The following is a 20,965-nucleotide window of genomic DNA, read 5'->3' on the forward strand; positions in this document are numbered from 1 at the left end:
CTTCTTTTGCCCTCAATCTTTCCCAGCATTAAGCTCTTCTCCAGTGAGTCCTTCCTTCTCATTAGGTGGCCAAAGTATTTGAATTTCATCTTCAGGACCTGGCCTTCTAAAGAGTAGTCAGGGTTGATCTCTTCTAGGACTGACCAATTTGATCGCCTTGCAGTCCAAGGGACTTGCAGGAGTCTTCTCCAGCACCATACTTCAAAGGCCTCAATTCTTTGGCGCTCAGCCTTCTGTATGGTCTAACTTTCACATCCATACATTGCAACTGGGAAAACCATAGCCTTGACTATACACACTTTTGTTGCTTTTTAGTGTGCTGTCTAGATTTGCCATAGCTTTCCTCCCCAGGAGCATCATCTTTTAATTTCTTGGCTGTAGTCCTCATCTGCGATGATCTTGGAGCCCAGGAAAATAAGATCTTTAGGATGGTTTTAGTTGCTACCTCTTGTACAATATTGCGAACCTCCATCCATAGTTCTTTAGGCACTATGTCAATCAGATCTAATTCCTTAAATCTATTTGTCACCTCTACTCTATATTCATCAGGATATGATGAGTGGCCTTGTGCTTTTCCCTACTTTCTTCAATTTAAGCCTAAATTTTGTGATGAGAAGCTCATGATCTGAGCCACAGTCAGCTCCTGGTCTTGTTTTTACTGACTGTATAGGGCTTCTCCATCTTTGGCTGCAGAGTACATAGTCAATCTGATTTCTGTGTTGACAGTCTGGTGATGTACATGTGTAGAGTCGTCTCTTGGGTTGTTGGAAAAGAGTGTTTGCTATGACCATCATATTCTCTTGACAAAATTCTACCAGCCTGTGGCCTGCTTCATTTTGTACTCCCAGGCCAAATTTGCCTGTTATTCTGGTTATCTTTTGGCTTCCTATTTTAGCATTCCAATCCCTCATGATGATAAGGACATCATTTTTTGGTGTTAATTCTAAAAGGTGTTGTATGGCTTCATAGAACCAGTCACCTTCATCCTCTTCAGCACCAGTGGTTGGGGCATAGACAGTCATCTGAATTAAACTCACTCTTTCCTGTTCATTTTAGTTCACTGATTCTTAAAATGTCAATATTCAGTCTTGTCATCTCTTGTTTGATCATGTCCAGCTTGCCTTAATTCATGGATCTTACATTCCAGATTCCTATGGAGTATAGATCTTTACAGCATCAGACTTTCCTTTCACCACCAGTTGAGTGTCCTTTAGGCTTTGACCCAGTCACGTCACTCTTTCTGGTGCTACTAGTACTAGCCCTCTGCTCTTCCCCAGTAGCATATTGGACACCTTCCGACCTGAGGGGCTCATCTTCCAGTGTCATATCTTATTTCCTTTTGGTAGTATCCATGGGGTTTTCATGGAAAAGATACTGGAGTGGGTTGCCATTTCCTTCTCCAGTGGATCGTGTTTTGTCAGAGCTCTCTGCTATGACCTGTCAGTCTTGGGTGGCCCTGCACGGCATAGCTCATAGCTTCATTGAGCTACGCAAGCCCCTTCGTCACAACAAGGCAGTAATCCATGAAAGGGTAGATTTTAGTAATCGAGGCCAAAATTTCTGTTGCTAAGTGAGGCAGTTGCTAAGGGAGTTTTGCCACATTTTATGACCTTTTTACTACAGTTGTTAAGTGAATCACTGCACTTAAGTGAACCTGGATTCCCCCATTGACTTTGCTTGTCGGAAACCAAATGGTGATCACATGACCCGTGACAGCTGATCAGAGACCATGGGGATCCTTCAACAGTCATAAATGTGAAAACTGTTAATAAGTCACTTTTTTCAGCGCTGTTGTAACTTTGAGCAGTCACTAAATGAATGGTTGTAAGTCGAGGACTATCTGTAATCAAATAAAGCAAAAAAGAGCTAAGATTAAAAGTGAGATGCACAAGATTGCAGAAATATTTTGATGGGATTTTTGAAAAATATATTAAAGTGGGTAAAAAGTAGCCTCAAGCAGAATGGATGTAATTAAAAATAATTAAATTATTTGGGGTGAAAATGAAATGAGGGAATGCTGGAGCATTTTGGAGATTTGTATGGGAAATATGAGAGCCAGTTGGTGTACGGGTTAAGGCATCAAACTTGAAACCAGGAGATCTAGTCCTCACCTTAGGCACAAAGGCAGCTGGGTGATCTTGGGCCAGTCACTTTCTCTCAACTCTAGGAAGAAGGCAATCGCAAACCACTTCTGAAAGAAAAAAAAACCTTGCCAAGAAAACTGCAGGAACTTGGAACATGATTGAATGGAAGGGAAAAAAAGAATTATAGTGATACTATAAAGGATGGAATTGAAATGAATGTCATAAATATTAATATCTAGGAAAAGCTGATTACAAAAATGTAGTAAGTGCTGTAAGAATGATGAAAAATGTTAATGTGTGTAAAGATTAGAAAAATACTGTTATTGTTCCCCTATACAAAGAGAAAGGTAGCTAGAGAATTCAAAGAATCAGCTTATTATATGTTCCCATGAAACTGTTTGGTAGCATTCTGATTGGAAAGGTACAAGAGAGGACAATGAACAAAGTTCAGAAAGTACAATTCAATTTTATGCTTGGCAGGATCTGTGCAGACCAAATGTTTTTACTCTTCCAAAAGTTATCGTGAAATGTTTGAATGTGAAAAAGTTTATTGTATATTCATGGTATATTCTTTAAAAAGAAGTGTATGATAAAGTGGATAGGTTTAAATTATGGGATATTTTACATGAGTGTGTGGTTATTAAATATGAAAAGAATAGTACCAAATAGAAGTAAATCATGTGTGAGAATAAATGGAATGCTTAGTGAATGGTTCAACACTGAGCCTGAGCACAAGGATGTGTGATATCCACTTTACTGGTGTATTTATTGACAACTGCGTAGGGAATGATTGTGGTGTTAGTAGATGTGTGTGTGTCGGGGTATATGTGAGTATGTGTATATTTTTATATGCAGACAATGAAGTATTGCTGGCTGAAAGCCTGAATGATGCAGTGTGTTTTATTGTATGATGCAAATAGGAATATAGATCCGAAAAATCAATAGGTCAAAAACCAAGGTATTTGTGTTTGAAATGGAAAACGGAGTAAATGAGCAAGAGAGAGAGGGAGGGAGGGAGGGAGGGGGGAGAAAGAGCAAAAGAGAGAGCAGTTAGAGATGGATACATTTTAAAATGCGTATGTTGCTGGAAAGTTAGGAAGTAGCAAGCAATCTGTTGTATAGAATGAATGACGAAAGGATGGCTGGAATATAAGAATATGGTTCTGCGTGGTTTGTTTTGAAAGTTAAAGCTGCCTATGTCAACTTTCTCTGAAAAAGAATAGTACAATGGTGTGTATTTTTCTTGTTTGGTTTTTATAGAACCTTCCTATTGCTATTCATTTTCTGTTTTACATAAATTAATCTGAAGCTGAATGGCCTTCTTGCATTGATTTAATATGCTGATTATCCAGGTCATCTGCACTACTCTCTTTACTTTTCTATATTTGATACTAATAATTCATAGTCTGCTCCACAATCTGCGCTTGGAAATGTGCTGATTGACCGTTGCACTTTTTCTGCTTCCTCCTTATATATTTGATTTCCCTCCTGTGTTGCTCAACAAGTGAGGTCCAAATTTAGAATCCCTGTTTAGGTTGCTTGAATCAAGTGTGGGCAACAAAGAAAGAATTTTCTTCATGAAACTCTATTAATGTCTCTCCTGCTACAAGCCATTCTTTTTTCAAACATATTGTATTGGTCTTCTTGGAATCCAGATGATTTATTTAAAACTTGGTAATTTAAGGGGTTGTATGCCATAGATAGATATAAAAGTATGTATTTGGGAAAACTGCAAAGTAAAATTAATATTAGGGCAAATTGTGTATCAGTCAGAATTTATAGTCTAGGGCTGTAATCATAAATGATAGGATGATACTTAACTATTTTATAAAAAATGTAATAACTGAGAAATGCCATCTATTCAAATAGTTGAAATGTCAAATCCCTTTAATGCTAAGAGGTTTATTATTCTTCCCTGAAAAATTTATTTGTTTCACTGATACTTTTTATAAAGTACGAAATGACCATAAATATAAGCAATGTAAGAACTCCTGTTCATAGAAATAAAATGAATTAACGTTACACATTTAGTCTAGTGTGCATGTTTAATACCCTTGGTGAAATAGCCACTTTTCCCTCTAAATTACCTTTACATTTTAATTTGTTTCATTATCAGGGTGGGAGGTTTAAGTACTATATGAAAGCTTATATTTCCCTTTTCCTTTTTTTAAAAAAGAGGCATCTTAGAAAAGACCGATTGCTAGAGTTGCAAGTGTTCCTGCATGCATTCATACTGGCATTTATTTTTCAATAAAAAGATTGAGATCCATAATTGTCTCCAAAGTCTGCAATGCATTCTAATTCACTTCTGTACAGGTAGTCCTTGACTTTATAACTACAACTGAGCCCAAAATTTCTGTTGCTGAGCAAGACATTTATTAAGTGAATTTTGCTCCATTTTCTTGCCACGGTTGTTAACTAAATCACTGCAGTTGTTAAGTTACTAGCAAGGTTGTTAAGTGAATTTGGCTTCCCCATTGACTTTGTTTATCAGAAGGTCACAAAAGGTGATCTCATAACCTCGGGACACTGCAACCATCCTAAATATCAGTCAGTTGCCAAGGGTCTGAATTTTGATCATGTCACCACTAGGATACTGCAGGTCATAAGTATGAAAAAAAGGACATAAGTCATTTTTCTCAGTGCTGTTGTAACTTTGAACCATCATTAAATGAACTGCTGTGAGTCTTTGCCACCGTGAGATTGTTTCTGATTTCTGTGACAGTCATTGATACTGAAACCCTCCAAAGAATGGGAAGACTGATTTGGACAAGGGCCTAATGGATCTAGACAGATTCGAAAGGGCACTTAGAGATGTTTTCAGCAATCTGATAGGCAGTCATTTTGAGGAACTAGTCAGTCTCCGGAATACAGAGATGTATGTACCAATCCTGTGAAATTCTTTGATTTACTTATACACTCTGGGAGGTTAAATGGCAGAAATAAATAATGCCTAGGGCAATGGTGAAGGAAGGCTAGGAGTGAATTGGACTGGGTGCAAGCAAGAGCTCATGTTCAAGCCTATACTGAGGCAATAATCTATTTAAAGTTGCTGACTGATTACTATAGGCGCTTATTTATATGTCAGGTAATGTCTTAGCTCTATCATAATAGCACAATGAAATCTGTCCATTTAGTTCATCCTCTTCCACAAGGTATATGGTGGAGATTATATGGCATGCTTTTTCTGTGGTGTCTCACACAGCACAACGTTTACCAGAAGTACAAGTGGTTTCCTTACCTGAATTTCCCAAACAATTAAACCTGTATTTTGGACATTATTGAGTTTGGATGTCAGTAATAGGAAAGTTAATCGTAAGGTTGTTTTAATGGAACTTGCATTTTTGTTTCTAAATTATACTGTTATTAATCTACTGTTACCCTCTCAGAATCCACGAGGGTAGGGTATAAATATTGTTAAATAAACAATAAGGGCTGACCTTTTTATTTTTGTAGATTGTGTACCTCATTGCCTTATTTAATATTACTCACACTTTTGTAGGGAATGGGAATCAGAAAGATTTTTACAAGGACTCTGGTAAGACCCTGGGGCAGCATTTCATGAATAAACTTTCTCTAATTCACTCTGGCCTGAATGCCACATGGGCAAAGGTGAAGGAAATGATCAGGGAGTATCTTGTTATGTTGCATTCACCTAGATTTGTTGATTCTGAGGAAATGGATTGAGTGAATTAAGATATGAGTTTACACTTTTCCAAAATCTGATAATAGTTGCAGTGAGAACCATGGCATCAAAAATATTTACATAATAAGAAACCAAAATCAAAATAATGGCCAGTATTTGCAATATCAAAGGCAGAAGCTGAAGTATTGCCTATTAACAAATATCTGGGCAAATAGCTTGTTACTAAATCTGCCTCTTTACTAAGACTAAAACTGCTTCAGCACAGGAAATAAAAACTTAGACTCCTTGCTTTTTATAGTTGGTTCCAAAATTGCCCCAAATCTATCTTCCGCATCTTTATGATTCAGCAAATCTGTCACGGGCTATTCCTACAGTATGATTACAACTTGCAGTAATGTATCTTGAGGTACAGAAAATTTACAACAGCTGGTAAAAATCACATCCTGCATGTGTGTATTGAATTTTAATCATTTATAATCCCATCTATTTCCTAAATAATAAAGATTTCCGGTTTCTGCTAAATTTGAACTGAACATGCATTACAGTTCAAAAACAGAATTCTTAATACAGTGTATCAGACAATAAAGTTAAGAAGGTGGAGAGAAGTGTAATCAGTAATTGGCTTTGAAACAAACATCATTAAACAACTTATAAGAAATTGTTCCAAGAGATGTCTGCATAATAGAATTGGAGCTTAGGTTATTACAAAACTAGATTTCATTTGTTTAAGAAATGGTGGCTAAAACTAACTCTGGGGAATATTCCTGGACCAAAAAGCTTTTTTAAAGTCAACTTTATTACGTTTAAAAGAGAAATAAAATGCAAAATAACAAACAAAAAAAATGGAAAAAGTTAAAAAGTCACAAAAATTTACTTTCTAACATTTTTCAGTATAGGTGCAAACATATAGTAAAGTAATCTCTTACTCTAAATTAAAATAAAAATGCAATGACATATAAAAACATACAAACTAGACAATCAAAATAACAGTTACAATATATAGAATTAAATGTGGTAGAATTACCAGCTAAAGGAGAAGGGGAAGTAAAGAGTGGGAGGAAACATCACAGAACAGGTTAGTGAAGTCTTATTGATTGGTTCCCAAGGAATTGCAGCCAGTCTGGTGAGATTCTTATAAGATAGGTGATCAACAATAAAGAAACTACTTTGGTTTATTTACAAAATTGTTCTGATTCCTTGTGCCTGATATTATATAACAAAATGATCACTTACTCTATGTTTATAAACATAAAAATACATAGTCTGTCTAATAGTAACAATAAAAATGCACAATATTTCTATAATCATAACAAATCTAATCATCAAATCCTAAAATCAAAATGTCATTCTTACCCTTCTCAAGCAAAAAGTCCAAAAGTAATCTCCAATTAGAAACAAAACTAAATAAACTCTTTTCTTTTATCGCAGTAGTCAGTGTTGTCATCTCTGCCAATTCCATTACTTTTACAATCCAGTCTTTGGTTATGGGTATATTTTCACCTCTGTGAATATAACAATCTAGCTGCTGTTGTCATATATATATAGAAACAATTCCCATGGTTTACTAATATATGATATATATGATATCTAAAAGAAAAGCTTCTGATTTCAATTTTGCATTCATTTTTAATATTTTCTGAATCAAATGAAACATATACAGTAATTCCAATATTTCTTGGCAGTCTTACATATTCACCAAAGATGATAAAAGGTACCTTCACACTGATTACATTTCCAACACTTATTTGAGTTAAAAACATCATTTTATAAGAATTTTTTCAAATGAAAGTTTAATGAAAATTTCAGCTCATTAATCCACATATTTTCCCATTGATCAAGCATAATATATCCAAAGGTTTTTTGCTCACTTAATCATATTAAGATTTATACTCCTGGTTCATTTCCAACAACAATTTACATACCTTGGCAATGAAGTGTTTGTCATTAGTATGTAACTCCCTTTCAAAACCACCTTTTTATCTGGAAAAACGAAATTCTTTTTGTCCAATTTAACTCTTTCCAATTGTGTATAAGCAAATCATTAACAGTGGGCAGAAAGATTTCCTTTTCCAATTAATCTCTTGTTTTAATTTAGGTTCTTAATAAAAATCAATAGAATAGCATAACTCAACCAAGTTTGTATAATTCTCATTTCTCTTCAAAAAAGGTTTCCTGTGGGTGACAGTTGTGCTGTTCCAAATGCTTACTTTACTTTTATTGGACTTCTATACCGCCCTTCTCCCGAAGGACTCAGGGCGGTGTACAGCCATATTAAAACACATATAGATTTACAAAATTTAAAAAACAATTTAAAATCGAATATATAAAAATTTGGCCCACAAATTAAAATGCTCATTATGGCATGTCTAACAAAATGCTTTTTAAAATCTGTCTTAACCTTAAGTCTTACCATATCAAAGATAGCTGTGGTGCCACCCAGATCATGTGCCAATAGCCATTATGAAAAACAATAAAACAAGCTAAACAGCCATTATACAGGGCTGAAGATCTACTTTCAACAGTAGAAGTGGGCTTTTTTTAACCTAAGCAGTCTTGGGAATGGGGTACATCTGAAATTTCAATTTATTTTACTCTCTATCTTAAAACATGGATAGAGATATATAGTATATGTGAGAAGTGTATGATTAATCAGTTTTAAATATCTACCCTTCTTTACACTTCTTTGCATTAGGCAAAAATCCAGAACTGTTGGATTGTGAATCTCTGAGGATGACAGTGGCATTTTAGAATAGCTTAACGGAGCTTCTACTGTTTTCCTTAACTCTTTGTTCTTGTAACAGCTGTCATTGCTCTATGGCTAATGATAATTACAATATAGGTTGAGAATGATCATATGTAAAAATAAGAGGTTGTGTTTATAGTAAATACATTTAGTTTTTCAGTTGCTTTTTGTATATGGACACCCCTGTATATAAACATTTCACAGTATTGAGTGGTTGAAACTGCCTACAACTCTAGGTTGTAGAAACAATTGTGAGACATTGTGTCTCCATTATTATATTGGAGATATTTTTATGTATGTATGTATGATGTATGTATGTATGTATGTATGTATGTATGTATGTATGTATGTATGTATTTAATTTTTATTTTGTCTTACCTGTCCCACTGGCTTCTGAGCTTCAAGCCCTATGAGAGAAACACAAGCTTGATGGCTTTGCAAGTTATCCTCAGTAGGCTATATAAAATTATCGTGGGTGACATTGACAGATTAGTAAGGTGCCAGGTCCTGGAATCCCCCCCCCCAAATTTGTGTAGAAAGGAGGTTTCTCTTGTTGTAAAACCAATGGCAGCTAAGAATGAGAATTTTTATTCATTTCAAGTCAGCAAAAGCAAAAGCAATCGTGGATAATTTTTTGAAGGTTTGGGGATTAAAAATGAAAATAATGTAGCAATACCTTATGTCTGCTTAAGTGTTATATTATTACTTGATTTACAAATTTACTTGACAGCAAACTGGTAGCATTTATATCCAGAATTCTCTAATAATTTTAAATTTGGGGTAGCATACTGGCCTCAACTTGTAAGCAGATTATATCTGTATCAGAATCAATAATAACACAATTAGAATGATGGTGAAAGTATGTGATTATTGTAATTGCTCTCAATTTAATTGTTTTATAATCCAGAATAAATCAACATTTTAACATTCTAGAAAGTGTTACAGCTAAGGAGCTGTGCAGAAATTATAACACAGCTGTTCTTTTCAGTTCAATGCTTCGTGGGTCCAGATATTCAAATAGGTGCTTTATATCATTTTCCAATGCCATCATTATAGACCTGTTACGTTTTCTGCACATAGTAGGAGACCTATTATTCTAGAGCTTATATGCTTAAATATTTGCTTCACTAAGTGTTGAGACAAATTTTCTGTTATATATATTCAAAAGCCTTTATTAATGTTTTAGTTATTATGATTATATATTTTTTTTACTGAAACCATTACTAAATATTTCAAAAAATATGAATCGGGAGCAAGAGGTATAAAAAAACTTGCAAGTTTATGACATGGAGCCCAGATATCTGAAGAATCACCTTTTTCTGATTTTCTCCACCCGCCCCCATTAGGACTGTCAGGAGAGGTATGCCCTGACTTCCATTTATTAAAGTATATCATCTAGCACAGGGCTGTCAAACTCGCAGTGTCACATTGTGGTCATGTGACTTATCACAATTCCCCCCCCCCTCACTAACCCGGAAGTGGGCATGGCCAGTGCATGATGCATCCAGCTCGCAGGCTGTGAGTTTGACACCCCTGATCTAGCAGAACCCAGGAAGGGTGTCTTCCATTGTTACACCTGTCCTCTAAATCACTATTTCCACTGAGATCAGATAGCGCCTATCTAATTGTTAGATCAGATAATACCTATGTGATTGTTCTCCCAGGTATGGGAGATAAGAGCTTAGGTGAGTCTGTGAAATGTTGTTAATTTATTGCTCCTTGCTTTCCTCCTCCTCCTCCTCCTCCTCCTCTTCTTTTTGCTTTCTTTCTGTTGTGTATCAATTTTCATTTTCTTTACTCTATATTGTTATTTTTAACTGTGTCTACTGCCCAGCCATTTTAATGAGATGGGCAGCCATCTAAATCCAATTATATAAGTAATATTAATATGTATTAATTATAAACTTTAATTACAAATTAATTTTGAAGTGATAGTTAAAAATTCCCCATGTTTTTAAGCAGGCTATATAATAAAATACATATGTATATTGTTTTCCTTATAGGAATCAAGAAGGGCTGAAGTCACAAGAAAAGGTAAGCAAATACAAATTGTTTTTTATCATTAATTTTACAGTCCATCAGGTACATAGTTCTTCAATGTGAGTAAACTTAATTTGTTGTTAAAGACTAAAATGAGTTATTTGGGTTTTCAATTAGTGTTAGACAATGTTTTTTTTAAAAAAAATGTTGAAATGGAAATGTTCCCCTGATGTTTGATTTCTTGGTATGCCTTTGTAGTATGCAGTAAATTTAGAACTTTGTTGTGGCATATAAAAGTATTTTAGAGTCTCTTGAAGACCGACATAATAGTACTAGGTATTTTATATACTGATAAAAAGACAGTCTTTTCAAAGTGTAGCTCAAAAACTGTATACAGTGGTATGTGACTCATAAACGTTTTTTTAAAGAAGAAACTTTATTGAGGTATTTCTTTACAATATTGCAATATTTCTTTAAAGTATCTTGTTTGATGAGCTACTATATTAATATAAGTGTAATTTATTTAGCAGTGAACATCATTATTGATAATCATATAAATTCTTAATAATAAATAAATAACCCATCTTTGTTTAGCATTGCCTTCCCAAACCTGGCAGTTTGGGATAGATATTCTTACATCATAGTTACAGCACATTTGGATAGAAAGGCTGGACTAGTGTAAATGACTAGTAAAGGTAAAAGTTCCCCTCGCACATGCGTGCTAGTCATTCCCAATTCTAGGGGGCGGTGCTTATCTCTGTTTCAAAGCCGGAGAGCCAGCGCTGTCCAAAGACGTCTCTGTGGTCATGTGGCCGGCATGACTAAACGCAAAGGCGCACGGAATGCTGTTACCTTCCCACCAAAGGTGGTCCCTATTTTTCTACTTGCATTTTTAACGTGCTTTCAAACTGCTAGGTTGGCAGAACCTGGGACAAGTAACTGGAGCTCACCCCATTACACAGCACTAGGGATTTGAACCGCTGAACTGCCGACCTTTCAATCGACAAGCTCAGTGTCTTAGACACTAGCTTAATTATGTAGTTGAGATATAAGAACAGACTTCGTATTTCAGTCTCAGCCAAGCTTCATTTTAACCATTTGTTTCACTTATTTTAACTTTGGAGTGAAGCAAGCAAGTGAAACTAGGGTAGTGTAGCAGCTGCTCTGATTCTTTCTGTCAACTGCCTCTTGAGTTAAAGTCAAAAGGTTATTGGCAAAATGTCAAGACTGTTGTGTGATTGGGTTTTGATTGATGGCTGTCTAAGAATGTGGAAAGAGTCTTGAAGTGCTGAAAAACAGAAGCCACCCCCCCCTTTTTTTAATCTATTCAATGCTTTTCTTCTCCTACAAGCAAGTTGGTGGGGTTGCAGTCTGTTATGGGATTAGGGGAGACACAGTATTTTGAATTTCCTTTGTACAAAAGTATAGTCCTTTAATAATAATTGGCAATGGTCAAAGGCTGGTTGAAAATCAGCAGAGAATTTAAGGTTAACTTTTCAGTTGTGTTTAACAGATGTTCTTGTCAGGTTACAGGTTGAATAATTTGTCTGTTTTTAGCAACACTTGGTTCCCAGGGTCAGGATATCCCATTCTGTCTTTATTTGTGTCCGAAGCGCCTTCAAATTATAGACATGTAGTATTCAACACTTAAAAATAGGTTATAGATATATAGCACATGTAAAAAGTATGTAAAATAAATAGGATAAAAGTAAATGACATTCACCCAATAGTGGGCCACATCAACATTATTTTCTTTTGCCAGCATGAGGTCTTCCTCCATACATGTTGAAAAACTTCATAAGCACCACAGCATATGTAAGATGGATTGTTCTTCTCCACATTCATACAGAGAATATCCCGTACTTTAATCTCACAGAATACAATTATTTCACATTAGAAGCTTCTTGTAGAGCCCAATGGGCTTAGTTTCTACTTTTTTGAGGGTATGGAGTAGTTCATGTTTATACTTACAAAGTCAAGGTTCATATGCAGGACAGAAAAGTAGCATAAAAAATAATATAACCTACAGTAATAGGTAAATTTTGATACCACAGTCCACATCTGCTGCTTTATACTACACAAGTACACATTTCCATTAAATCCCTTTCTTAGAAAACTAGCATTGAACAATGACTGATACAATTATGTTTTATAATTGGTCTCCTGGCATTCCTGAACTGTCTAATCTATCTCAATTCTTTATTACATAGATTACTACTATCTCCAGTTTTGTTTGCATAGCATTTTAAACTGCACAGTACAACATTCCTTATAATTGAAAGGTTCTATCATGAAAACAAATCCCATTATTTGCCAGTTCTTGTGAGACGTACTAGCAAAGTAAAAGCTATGATTGTTGTTGATTAATTTGAATTTTCCAGCCTCCTCTTAGGATGCTTTGCTGTGCAGGATAAAAATGAATACTCAATAACGAAGAGACAGTTTGATGTAACGGTTAAAACATCAGGCTAGAATTCTAGTTCTACCTTAGACACAAAGTCAGCTGGGTAACCTTAGCCTGCCCTAGGAGACAGACAATAGGAAACCATTTTTCCTATTGAAAATCTTGCCAAGAAAATCTTGCCAAGAAAACTGCAGACTTATCCAGGAGTCAATATTAATTCAACAATACACATACACATGCATACATGTGAACATTCACACATACAAATTATTCATTAATAATAGCATTTTTAATCTGACACTCTCATTATTGAAAGTCTGAAATCGTACACCTAGTTACGAGGTCATGCCTTTAGTATTGAATAAAATAATGAATCAAAAAATTATTGACTAAGTAGCAGAAATATAGGCATACCAAAGGTGCTTTTTCAAGAGGGAACTGGATTTTCTGTTTTTTTTTTCTTTGAAGACATTTTGTTTCTCATCCAAGAAGCTTCTTCTTCTGAAATGTCTTCAAAGAAAAACCAGAAAGTCCAGTTGCCTCTTGAAAAAGCACCTTTGGGACAATCATGAACTGGATGACTGAGAATCTCCATAGACAGAAATACAGGCACTTTGAAAGTACAATCATGATACAGCCATATTAGAGGCTTGAAAGTATTGTGAGAAGTACACTTTCATGTGTCTAGGATCGTCCTTCATATATTTCTGTCAGTTGACAAACTATAGTGGCTAACTATGTCTCTTTGGTTCGACATTCTTTGTAAAGGAACCCCAGGATCCAAAAAATTAACAGGTGTTTTTTTTTATTTAACAACTTCCAGAGAAATGAAAACACAGATTGTGAGCAGCCAATAATTTTAGACTAGGTAAACTATAAATAATGCTGTCTTTCAGCACTGAATTTTAATGATAAATACTAGCAAGGAGCCAATTCCCCCCCCACCCCCCATTCTCAGCATTTGCAGTTGTAAGTCATATTTTGCTACATTGTGTTTGCTTTCATCAATCACTTTTTCCCAATACAATCTGTCAAAGTAAGCACTTCTGAATTGTAGACAGCAACACAAACAGTAGATGTGAAGAAATTCTTCAGTGCCAGTCTGAACTTTGCCTCTCTGTAATCAGAAAGTGTTTGAAGATTTACAAGCAGTGGCACTGAAGTCAAGATTGGTAAATATATGGCTGATCACAGATAATATCCCAGGGAATTTGCTAAAAAGATCAGGAGATATATGTTATATTAGTAGGCTTGGGTCACTTGTCTGCCCCTCAACTCTTCCTATGGCAATATCATATCTAAAATATGCTGCACTTAACAACAACAACAAAGTAATATATATATATAAGTACAACAAAGCAATATATATAAGTACAGGTAGTCCTTGACTTAAAACAGTTTACTGCACTGAAAAAATTGACTTTTGACCATTTTTTACATTTACCACAGCATGATCCTGTGATTAAAATTTGAATGCTTGACAACTGACTCATATTTCTGATTGTTGGAGTGTCCCAGGGTCATGTGATCGCCTTTTGCAACCTTCTAACAAGCAAAGTCAATGGGGAAGCCAAATTCACTTAAGAACAATATTTTTAATTTAACAACCGTAGTGATTCACTGAACAAATGTGGCAAGAAAGGTCATAAAATGGACAAAATTCACTTAACAACAGTCTCACTTAGCAATAGAAATTTTGGGGTCAATTGTGGTCATAAATTGAGGATTACTTCATTTTTATATTGTTTTGTACCTCATGCTAAATTAAAATGTGGAGCATTGTTGATTTAGTAGTCACAAATCAAGTCTCTTTTGTATGTAAACCTTGACTTGTTGTTCAGTCCCTAACTCATGTCCGACTCTTTGCAACCCCATAGACCATAGCATGCCAAGCCCCCTTTCCTCCACTATGTCCCAGAATCTGCTCAGACTCATGCCCACTGTCATTGATTACATTATCTAACCATCTCATCCTCTGCTGTCCCCTTCTCCTTTTGCCTTCAATCTATCCCAACATCAGGGTAGCTATATGGTTTAGCTTTAACACATTATGGTTAAAGAAAACATGACCTTTACATGAGAACACAAGTTTCATGTGAAAGAAACAGATTTGTTTTGTGCTGAACTTCAGGAGGTTTTGGCAACAGTAACAAAAAGGAGATTAAGTTGTGAAGGTCACTCCTATACTAGGACTTATTTGGGAGAGTGCTGCTCTGCAGTCAGCTGGAATTAAACTAGAAGTTCTACACAGCTTTTCTCCTGGTGCCGATATTATTCTAGGAACTTGTTTTTCATGGCCAATATCTTTCTGTAATGTTTACTAAGACATGAAACCCATTTGGCAAATGTCTGTTCATGGGGGTGTTGGCAAGTAAAGGCGGGAGGTATACTGTGGTAGAAAAAGAAAGTGATTTAAAGTCCTGGTTTGTCTGATAATCCCTAATTGCCTGAGTTGAATTGATAGAATAAAAGGAGAAATAGATACATTTGCTGAATATGACATAGATATGTTCCAAGTGGATGAAAGGGCTTATGGGGAGGCGACTCTTAACAAACCTGAAACAGATAAGATGAATGGTCCCTTCTTCTGAATTGTCTTTTTTATTTCTTTTTTCCAGCACTTCTTTTTTCTTTGAAAAATGTTCTACAGCATTTTTCCTTCAGGGTTTTCTATTTTTTTTTTTATTCCAATTGTTTGGCTCACCCTCTCCTTATAGGTTCTGAAAGGAAAGATATGAACTGAGTCTATCCTTCCCTGAAGAGGAATCAGTTATGTTTAGAAGGGGGAGAGCAAAAAATGGCTCAACAAAAAATTATATTCCATCCCAAGATTTTGCTTGTGGAATCAGGGCAGACTCCTCTTTTTTTGAACAATTCTTTCTGTATCTTGCTCAAGAAGTGATGTAACTAATTAGGAATCGGTGTGGATGGCCTTTAATCTACTGGCTCAATGAAGAACCAAGGTAGATATTGTTCAGAGTTGACTGGAATGTTAGATAACTGCAACATACCGCTTAGATGTACTTAAATGTATTTTAGCTTTTTTCAAGAGAGGCAGATGGTCACATTATCTAAACTAATTAGTATTACCTTTTGTGTTCCTCTTGGTTGTCACAAAATCTAGTGACACTAAGCTCTTGACTCAGCAGTACCTGCTGCTGTTCCCTCTCATTGTTTATTCAAGCGATTTCTCCTTTTGGAGCAGTTTTGCCCTTATTATTTTCCTGTACACTGTTTAGCAGTTCTGCAGTATTACTCATTATTCTGCCTTTAATGGGTGCTTCACTTATGTTCTGATTTTGCCCTATTTTTCAACTAGTGAAATAATCCTGTTTCAATTTTAGACTAGTCATTAATGTTCTTCAGAGTTCCATGGTTGCGTAAAACTGAACCACAGAGTTTCACTTCCTCTTTGTGGTGTATCTAGTCTAGACTGATGGCCATCCAAGGCATTTTATTGCTTCAGGGGAAAAAAACCAAAAAACAACCTCACCTCCAATAGAAGGAATGTAATGGTTTAATTCTAAGTCTAACGTTCTTCATTGCATCTGGATGTTACAGGCTACCTTGGAGGCATAGGATGTCTTATCTGCTTTCCATTCTTTAATAGTTTGCTGCCTAGTGAGTCTGCATAATAAACCTGCCTAATGATAGGACTAGTTCTCACAGATCAAGTTGGTGCCATTCTCTACCAGGCTATTTCTTAAACTCTAACATCTAACTTATCTTCATTATTTTTTAAAAAAAGAAATTATGAAATATTGAAATAGATAGGAATCTTTAAAATATTCAAATTACTTCCTATCAGATGAATTAATGTTTTCTGCTAAGTTTCATATTTTGACTTTCTTTTCCATTGTGCTTCGCAAGACAGAGTGAGCAAAACATGCTATACCAATGGTGACCTATCAAAGCATCCATTCAGTTGACTTATTAACATTTTTAATGTCCAGTTGCACATTTATTGTGAATCAGCAAAAAAGTTACTGGCTTTCTTTGATGAAGTCAATGGAGGATATTTGGAATACTAAAGGATGATCTGCTCCTTAAAAAACAAACAAACAAACAAACAAACAAACAACACATGGCTGAGTAATTGTAGTCAGTTTCTCAGTCTCTGCAAATTGCAGTGGTTTTCTAACCTCCATTTGTCAGCGAAGCTGTTAGATGTGGCTCAGAGCCTTCGGGCATATTATTCATTTGTTCTTATTTTGCTTGCAGACATCCATTCAAGAAATTGATGTCAGATTATGATTTTTTTTTAAGTCAGTCAGTCAAGAAATGATCAAACCAATCTTTCCATTGCTACTTATCTAACTTTAACAAATGTTATTTATTTGTAGGTTTACCAGCAGCCTTTTTCAGGACTGAACTGTGCTGCTGAATGTGTGGCTGACAGTTTCAAAAGCCTGATTTCTTAAATATGTTTAAATCAAGGAAAACATAGCTACAAATATGGATTTATTAACATATGCTGCATATGTTGAATATCTAAAATGAACACATGCCAGTTTTAACAAGCATTTGTAATGTTGATAAATTGTCATCTGTTTTCTGGGTAGAGTCTGAGGGGATATAGGATGCCACCTGACCTTGATAATTCTAGTTGGCCTTGATGTCTACTACAGGAGGCCTTGCTGTCAGCATCTGTTGTATGGTAATGGCATTAGAAATTATGTGTGCCACTGTGATACTCCCCTAATACACACTAATTAAGATTCTAAAACACTAAGAGTCCAAAAGCCTGACATAGTTAATTCCCTGCAACTGTTATGGGATTGGTGATAGGGAATTAAAGTGGGAACTTTTTTTTAGAAAAGGTAAGAAAGAAAGGAAATATTCTTTCTTCCAATATCGGCTCTAACATTGAATGAATTCTTTTCTAAAATACTTCCGAACATGTATCCTTGAAGCCATGCTAGAAATTTGAAGATAGAAGCAAAAACAGAGTCTTTGTTTCATCTGATAATTGAGTAGCTTAAATGGAATAGAACAATGAATCAATCCACTTTGTTCATAAAACTACACCATATGCAGTCATAAATATTTCTTTTATTGAAAATGATATGCCATGCCTATGAGATCTTGCATTCTTGCTTAGAAAAAAATATTGATTTCATCAAACCAGGTTCTCTTTGTTCTTGATGTGCTGACATTTGCATATGATAAAATTTCAAATAAAACTCTTTTTTTCCAAAGAAACTGAAAAATTAAAAAAAAAGTTTGAATTTTGCCATAAACCTCTTAGAATAATAGAATCGGAGTGTTGAGAAAATCCATTAGACCATCAAGTTTCAACTTCTGCATAGTCCAAAAATTTAAATTAAACATTCTTAATGGCTGACTCGCTTGCCCAAACACATTCAGTAAAGCAGAGCTCACCACATCTCTAGGTAACTCATTCCACTGTCAAATTGTTCCTACTATTTCTCTTAATGTATAATTGGAATCAAATGTATATTTTTTTTGTAAATTAAAATCATTATTCCATATTCAGGCATTGAACTTCTACTGCGCAATACTGCATCCATGCAGGGAAGAAATTTCACATAAATAATAATAATAATTGTAGTTGTGTTAGGTTTTTACTTACTGACATGTTTGAGGGAACACACTGATACCTGCAGAGCATTCTGAGGCCACAAGAATAGTAGAATTGATGACATTCTGAATGATGGGTTGTTCCCAAACACAGTCTTTTGTGTCCTATTATTAGTGTTATTATTAACACAGTCCTATTATTATTAATACATACATCTATTCACATTTTCATTTGTGCATACAATATATATACCAATGAGATTTCCTTCAGGAGTGACATGAGACACTTATACTCCTCAGTAATCCTGAACAAAGTCGTTGTGTTCCACAACTTGAGAGTGATCAATTATCCTCACATTAAATCTCTGAAAAATAATGCATAAAAATGTACTGTTATGATCATTTTAATTCATAGAATTTGTAGAATTCAGCAAGGTAAGTTTGATATCTGTGGATCTGGAACATGATCTAGCTGAATTGCTTTATCATGAGGCAGTTGTGCCTCCATTTCTTTGTGAGGGACAGACCACTAATATTTTGTAAACAAGTTAGATTTGCTCAAATCATGATCATAAGAGCCTTGCCGATTCACAGTATGGCTCCAGGAATGGCTAGCTTAACAAAATACCAGTTTAAGCATTGATGATGTTGTCCCTGTAATATAACCTATAGCAGTGATGGCTAACCTTTTTGCCATCACGTGCCAGGAAAGAGGGGGCAGGGGAGGGTCGCGTGCACATGTGCCCACACGCATGCACGTGCAATCCCTCCCCGCTCCTGGCACATGATGGCCTGGTAGGCCCGTTTTTCTTTCTTACCTGGTTCCAGATCCTCTCTATTTATCTGGGAAGGGCGAAAACAGCCTTTCTCACACTCTCAGAGGCCCTCCAAAGGCCTGAAACGGTCCATTTCCCAACTCCCGGTGGGACAGGAAGTGAATTTTTTTTGCTGTCCCCAGCCTCCAGAGCCTCTCTAAGAGTCTCTAGGAGTCTCTGGAGGCTGGGGACAGAAAAAAGGTCACTTCCTGTCCCACCAGGAGTTGGAAAATGGGGCCTTTCAGGCCTCCGAGGGAGTGGGAAAGGCTGTTTTTGCTCTTCCCAGATAAATAGAGAGGATCTGGAGCCAGGTAAGAAAGAAAAACGGGCCTTTCCCCCTCCCCTGCCCTCCAGAGGCAGGAAACAGCCTGTTTCCCTACTTCTGGTGGGCCCAGAAGGCCCGAAAATCAGCTGGCCGGCGCATGCATGTGCCCCAGAGCTGAACTGGCGTGCCCACTGAGAAGGCTCCGCATGCCACAGGTTCGCCATGACAGACCTATAGCCTCCAGCCATCTTTCTTAGCTTTATATTTTTAATTGGACAGTTATGCAAATGAAACATTGGAGTACAGTAACTCATCATTTTTATTTTTAAAGAATGTCAGTGAAGCCTGTGTGGACTCCAAAGGCAATTGTATAAATGGATATGATTTTTTTTTATTTTTAGCATTCTGTTCTTTTAATTTGTTTAAAATTAAAGAAGCTAAACTTTTTTTCCTTTATTTTTTTGTCTATGGCTTGCAAAAAAAGGGAGAGGAAGGGGGAAACAGCCATTTGTCTGAAATGGTATAGGCTTTCCTGCTTGAGCAGGTGGTTGGACTGGAAGGTGTCAAAGACCACTTCCAACTCTGTTATTCTGTTAACAATTTCTTTTTATGAATTTGGCTTCACAAATGGTACCATCAGTAACCCAGGAAAATTGCTTAGTAATTCAGGAAAGTAGAGAAAGAGTGAGAAAAGGATTGTTGTCCTTTCCTTACTGTGAGTTTTGCTGTATCTGCCAGCAAACACAGTATTGCTGGAAATCTGATAATGTTACGGTTGTAATGTAACCCATAGTGTGAAGTGTTTCTGAACAATATAGCCAAATTGTAGTATAGGAAGAAAAGGGGGATAAGGTTGTGAATGATATAGCCAATAGATTATCTCAATCTCTTCAAGTGAAAAGCACACTCTGTTGCACTGTAAACCAGCCATTCTTTTGGATTAAGGAACAGTTTATGCCGGAGTGATACCAGCCTCCCCAAAGAGAGAATCAAAATGTTTAAGCATTTAACAAGACAAATAGTACTAATGCAAAACTTTGCCATATACTAATTAATGCATTAATCATTCTGCCCACAAGTCAGGAAACACACACAACCTAGTGCAGATTCCTTTATCAAAAGGAAAAACAATCATTTTTCTCATTATTTTGCAGCCTCCCTCTTCTTTTTTTAAAAAAGGAAAGATTACGATCCAAAAGGGATATTTAACAATGACAAAATACTAAGAAATAATTTTTACTATTTGAACATGTAAAATATTGTAACTTTATTTTTAATACTCCTTATTTTATATTGGTTCATAACTCATAATTTGGCAATCTCATTAAAATTTGTCAAAACTCATCTACAAGTAAGGTCAGGATCGTCCATTAGTATTTTTTTTTCATTATTTTTAACCTGATATCATGATGTTGTGAACAGCTGTTGGTTTCTGCCTAGCCATCTATTCATATAACCACCAACCAATGGCTTCTATTAGGCCTCTG

The 20,965-nt window shown here is 35.7% G+C and overlaps 1 protein-coding gene across 1 annotated transcript in view; it reads left to right on the forward strand.

The window, feature by feature from the left end:
• FSTL4 (follistatin like 4) overlaps positions 1–20,965 on the forward strand; it is a 447,062-nt gene that overhangs the window by 8,637 nt on the left and 417,460 nt on the right. Inside the window, exon 2 of the mRNA XM_070933914.1 lies at positions 10,477–10,507. Coding sequence (XP_070790015.1) covers positions 10,477–10,507 — 31 coding nt within the window. The remainder of the gene's footprint in view (positions 1–10,476; positions 10,508–20,965) is intronic.

Source organism: Pituophis catenifer, unplaced genomic scaffold (genome assembly GCF_029215685.1).
Source record: "Pituophis catenifer annectens isolate HBS135680 unplaced genomic scaffold, rPitCat1.0.hap2 SCAF_2, whole genome shotgun sequence".
Classification (NCBI taxonomy): domain Eukaryota; kingdom Metazoa; phylum Chordata; class Lepidosauria; order Squamata; family Colubridae; genus Pituophis; species Pituophis catenifer.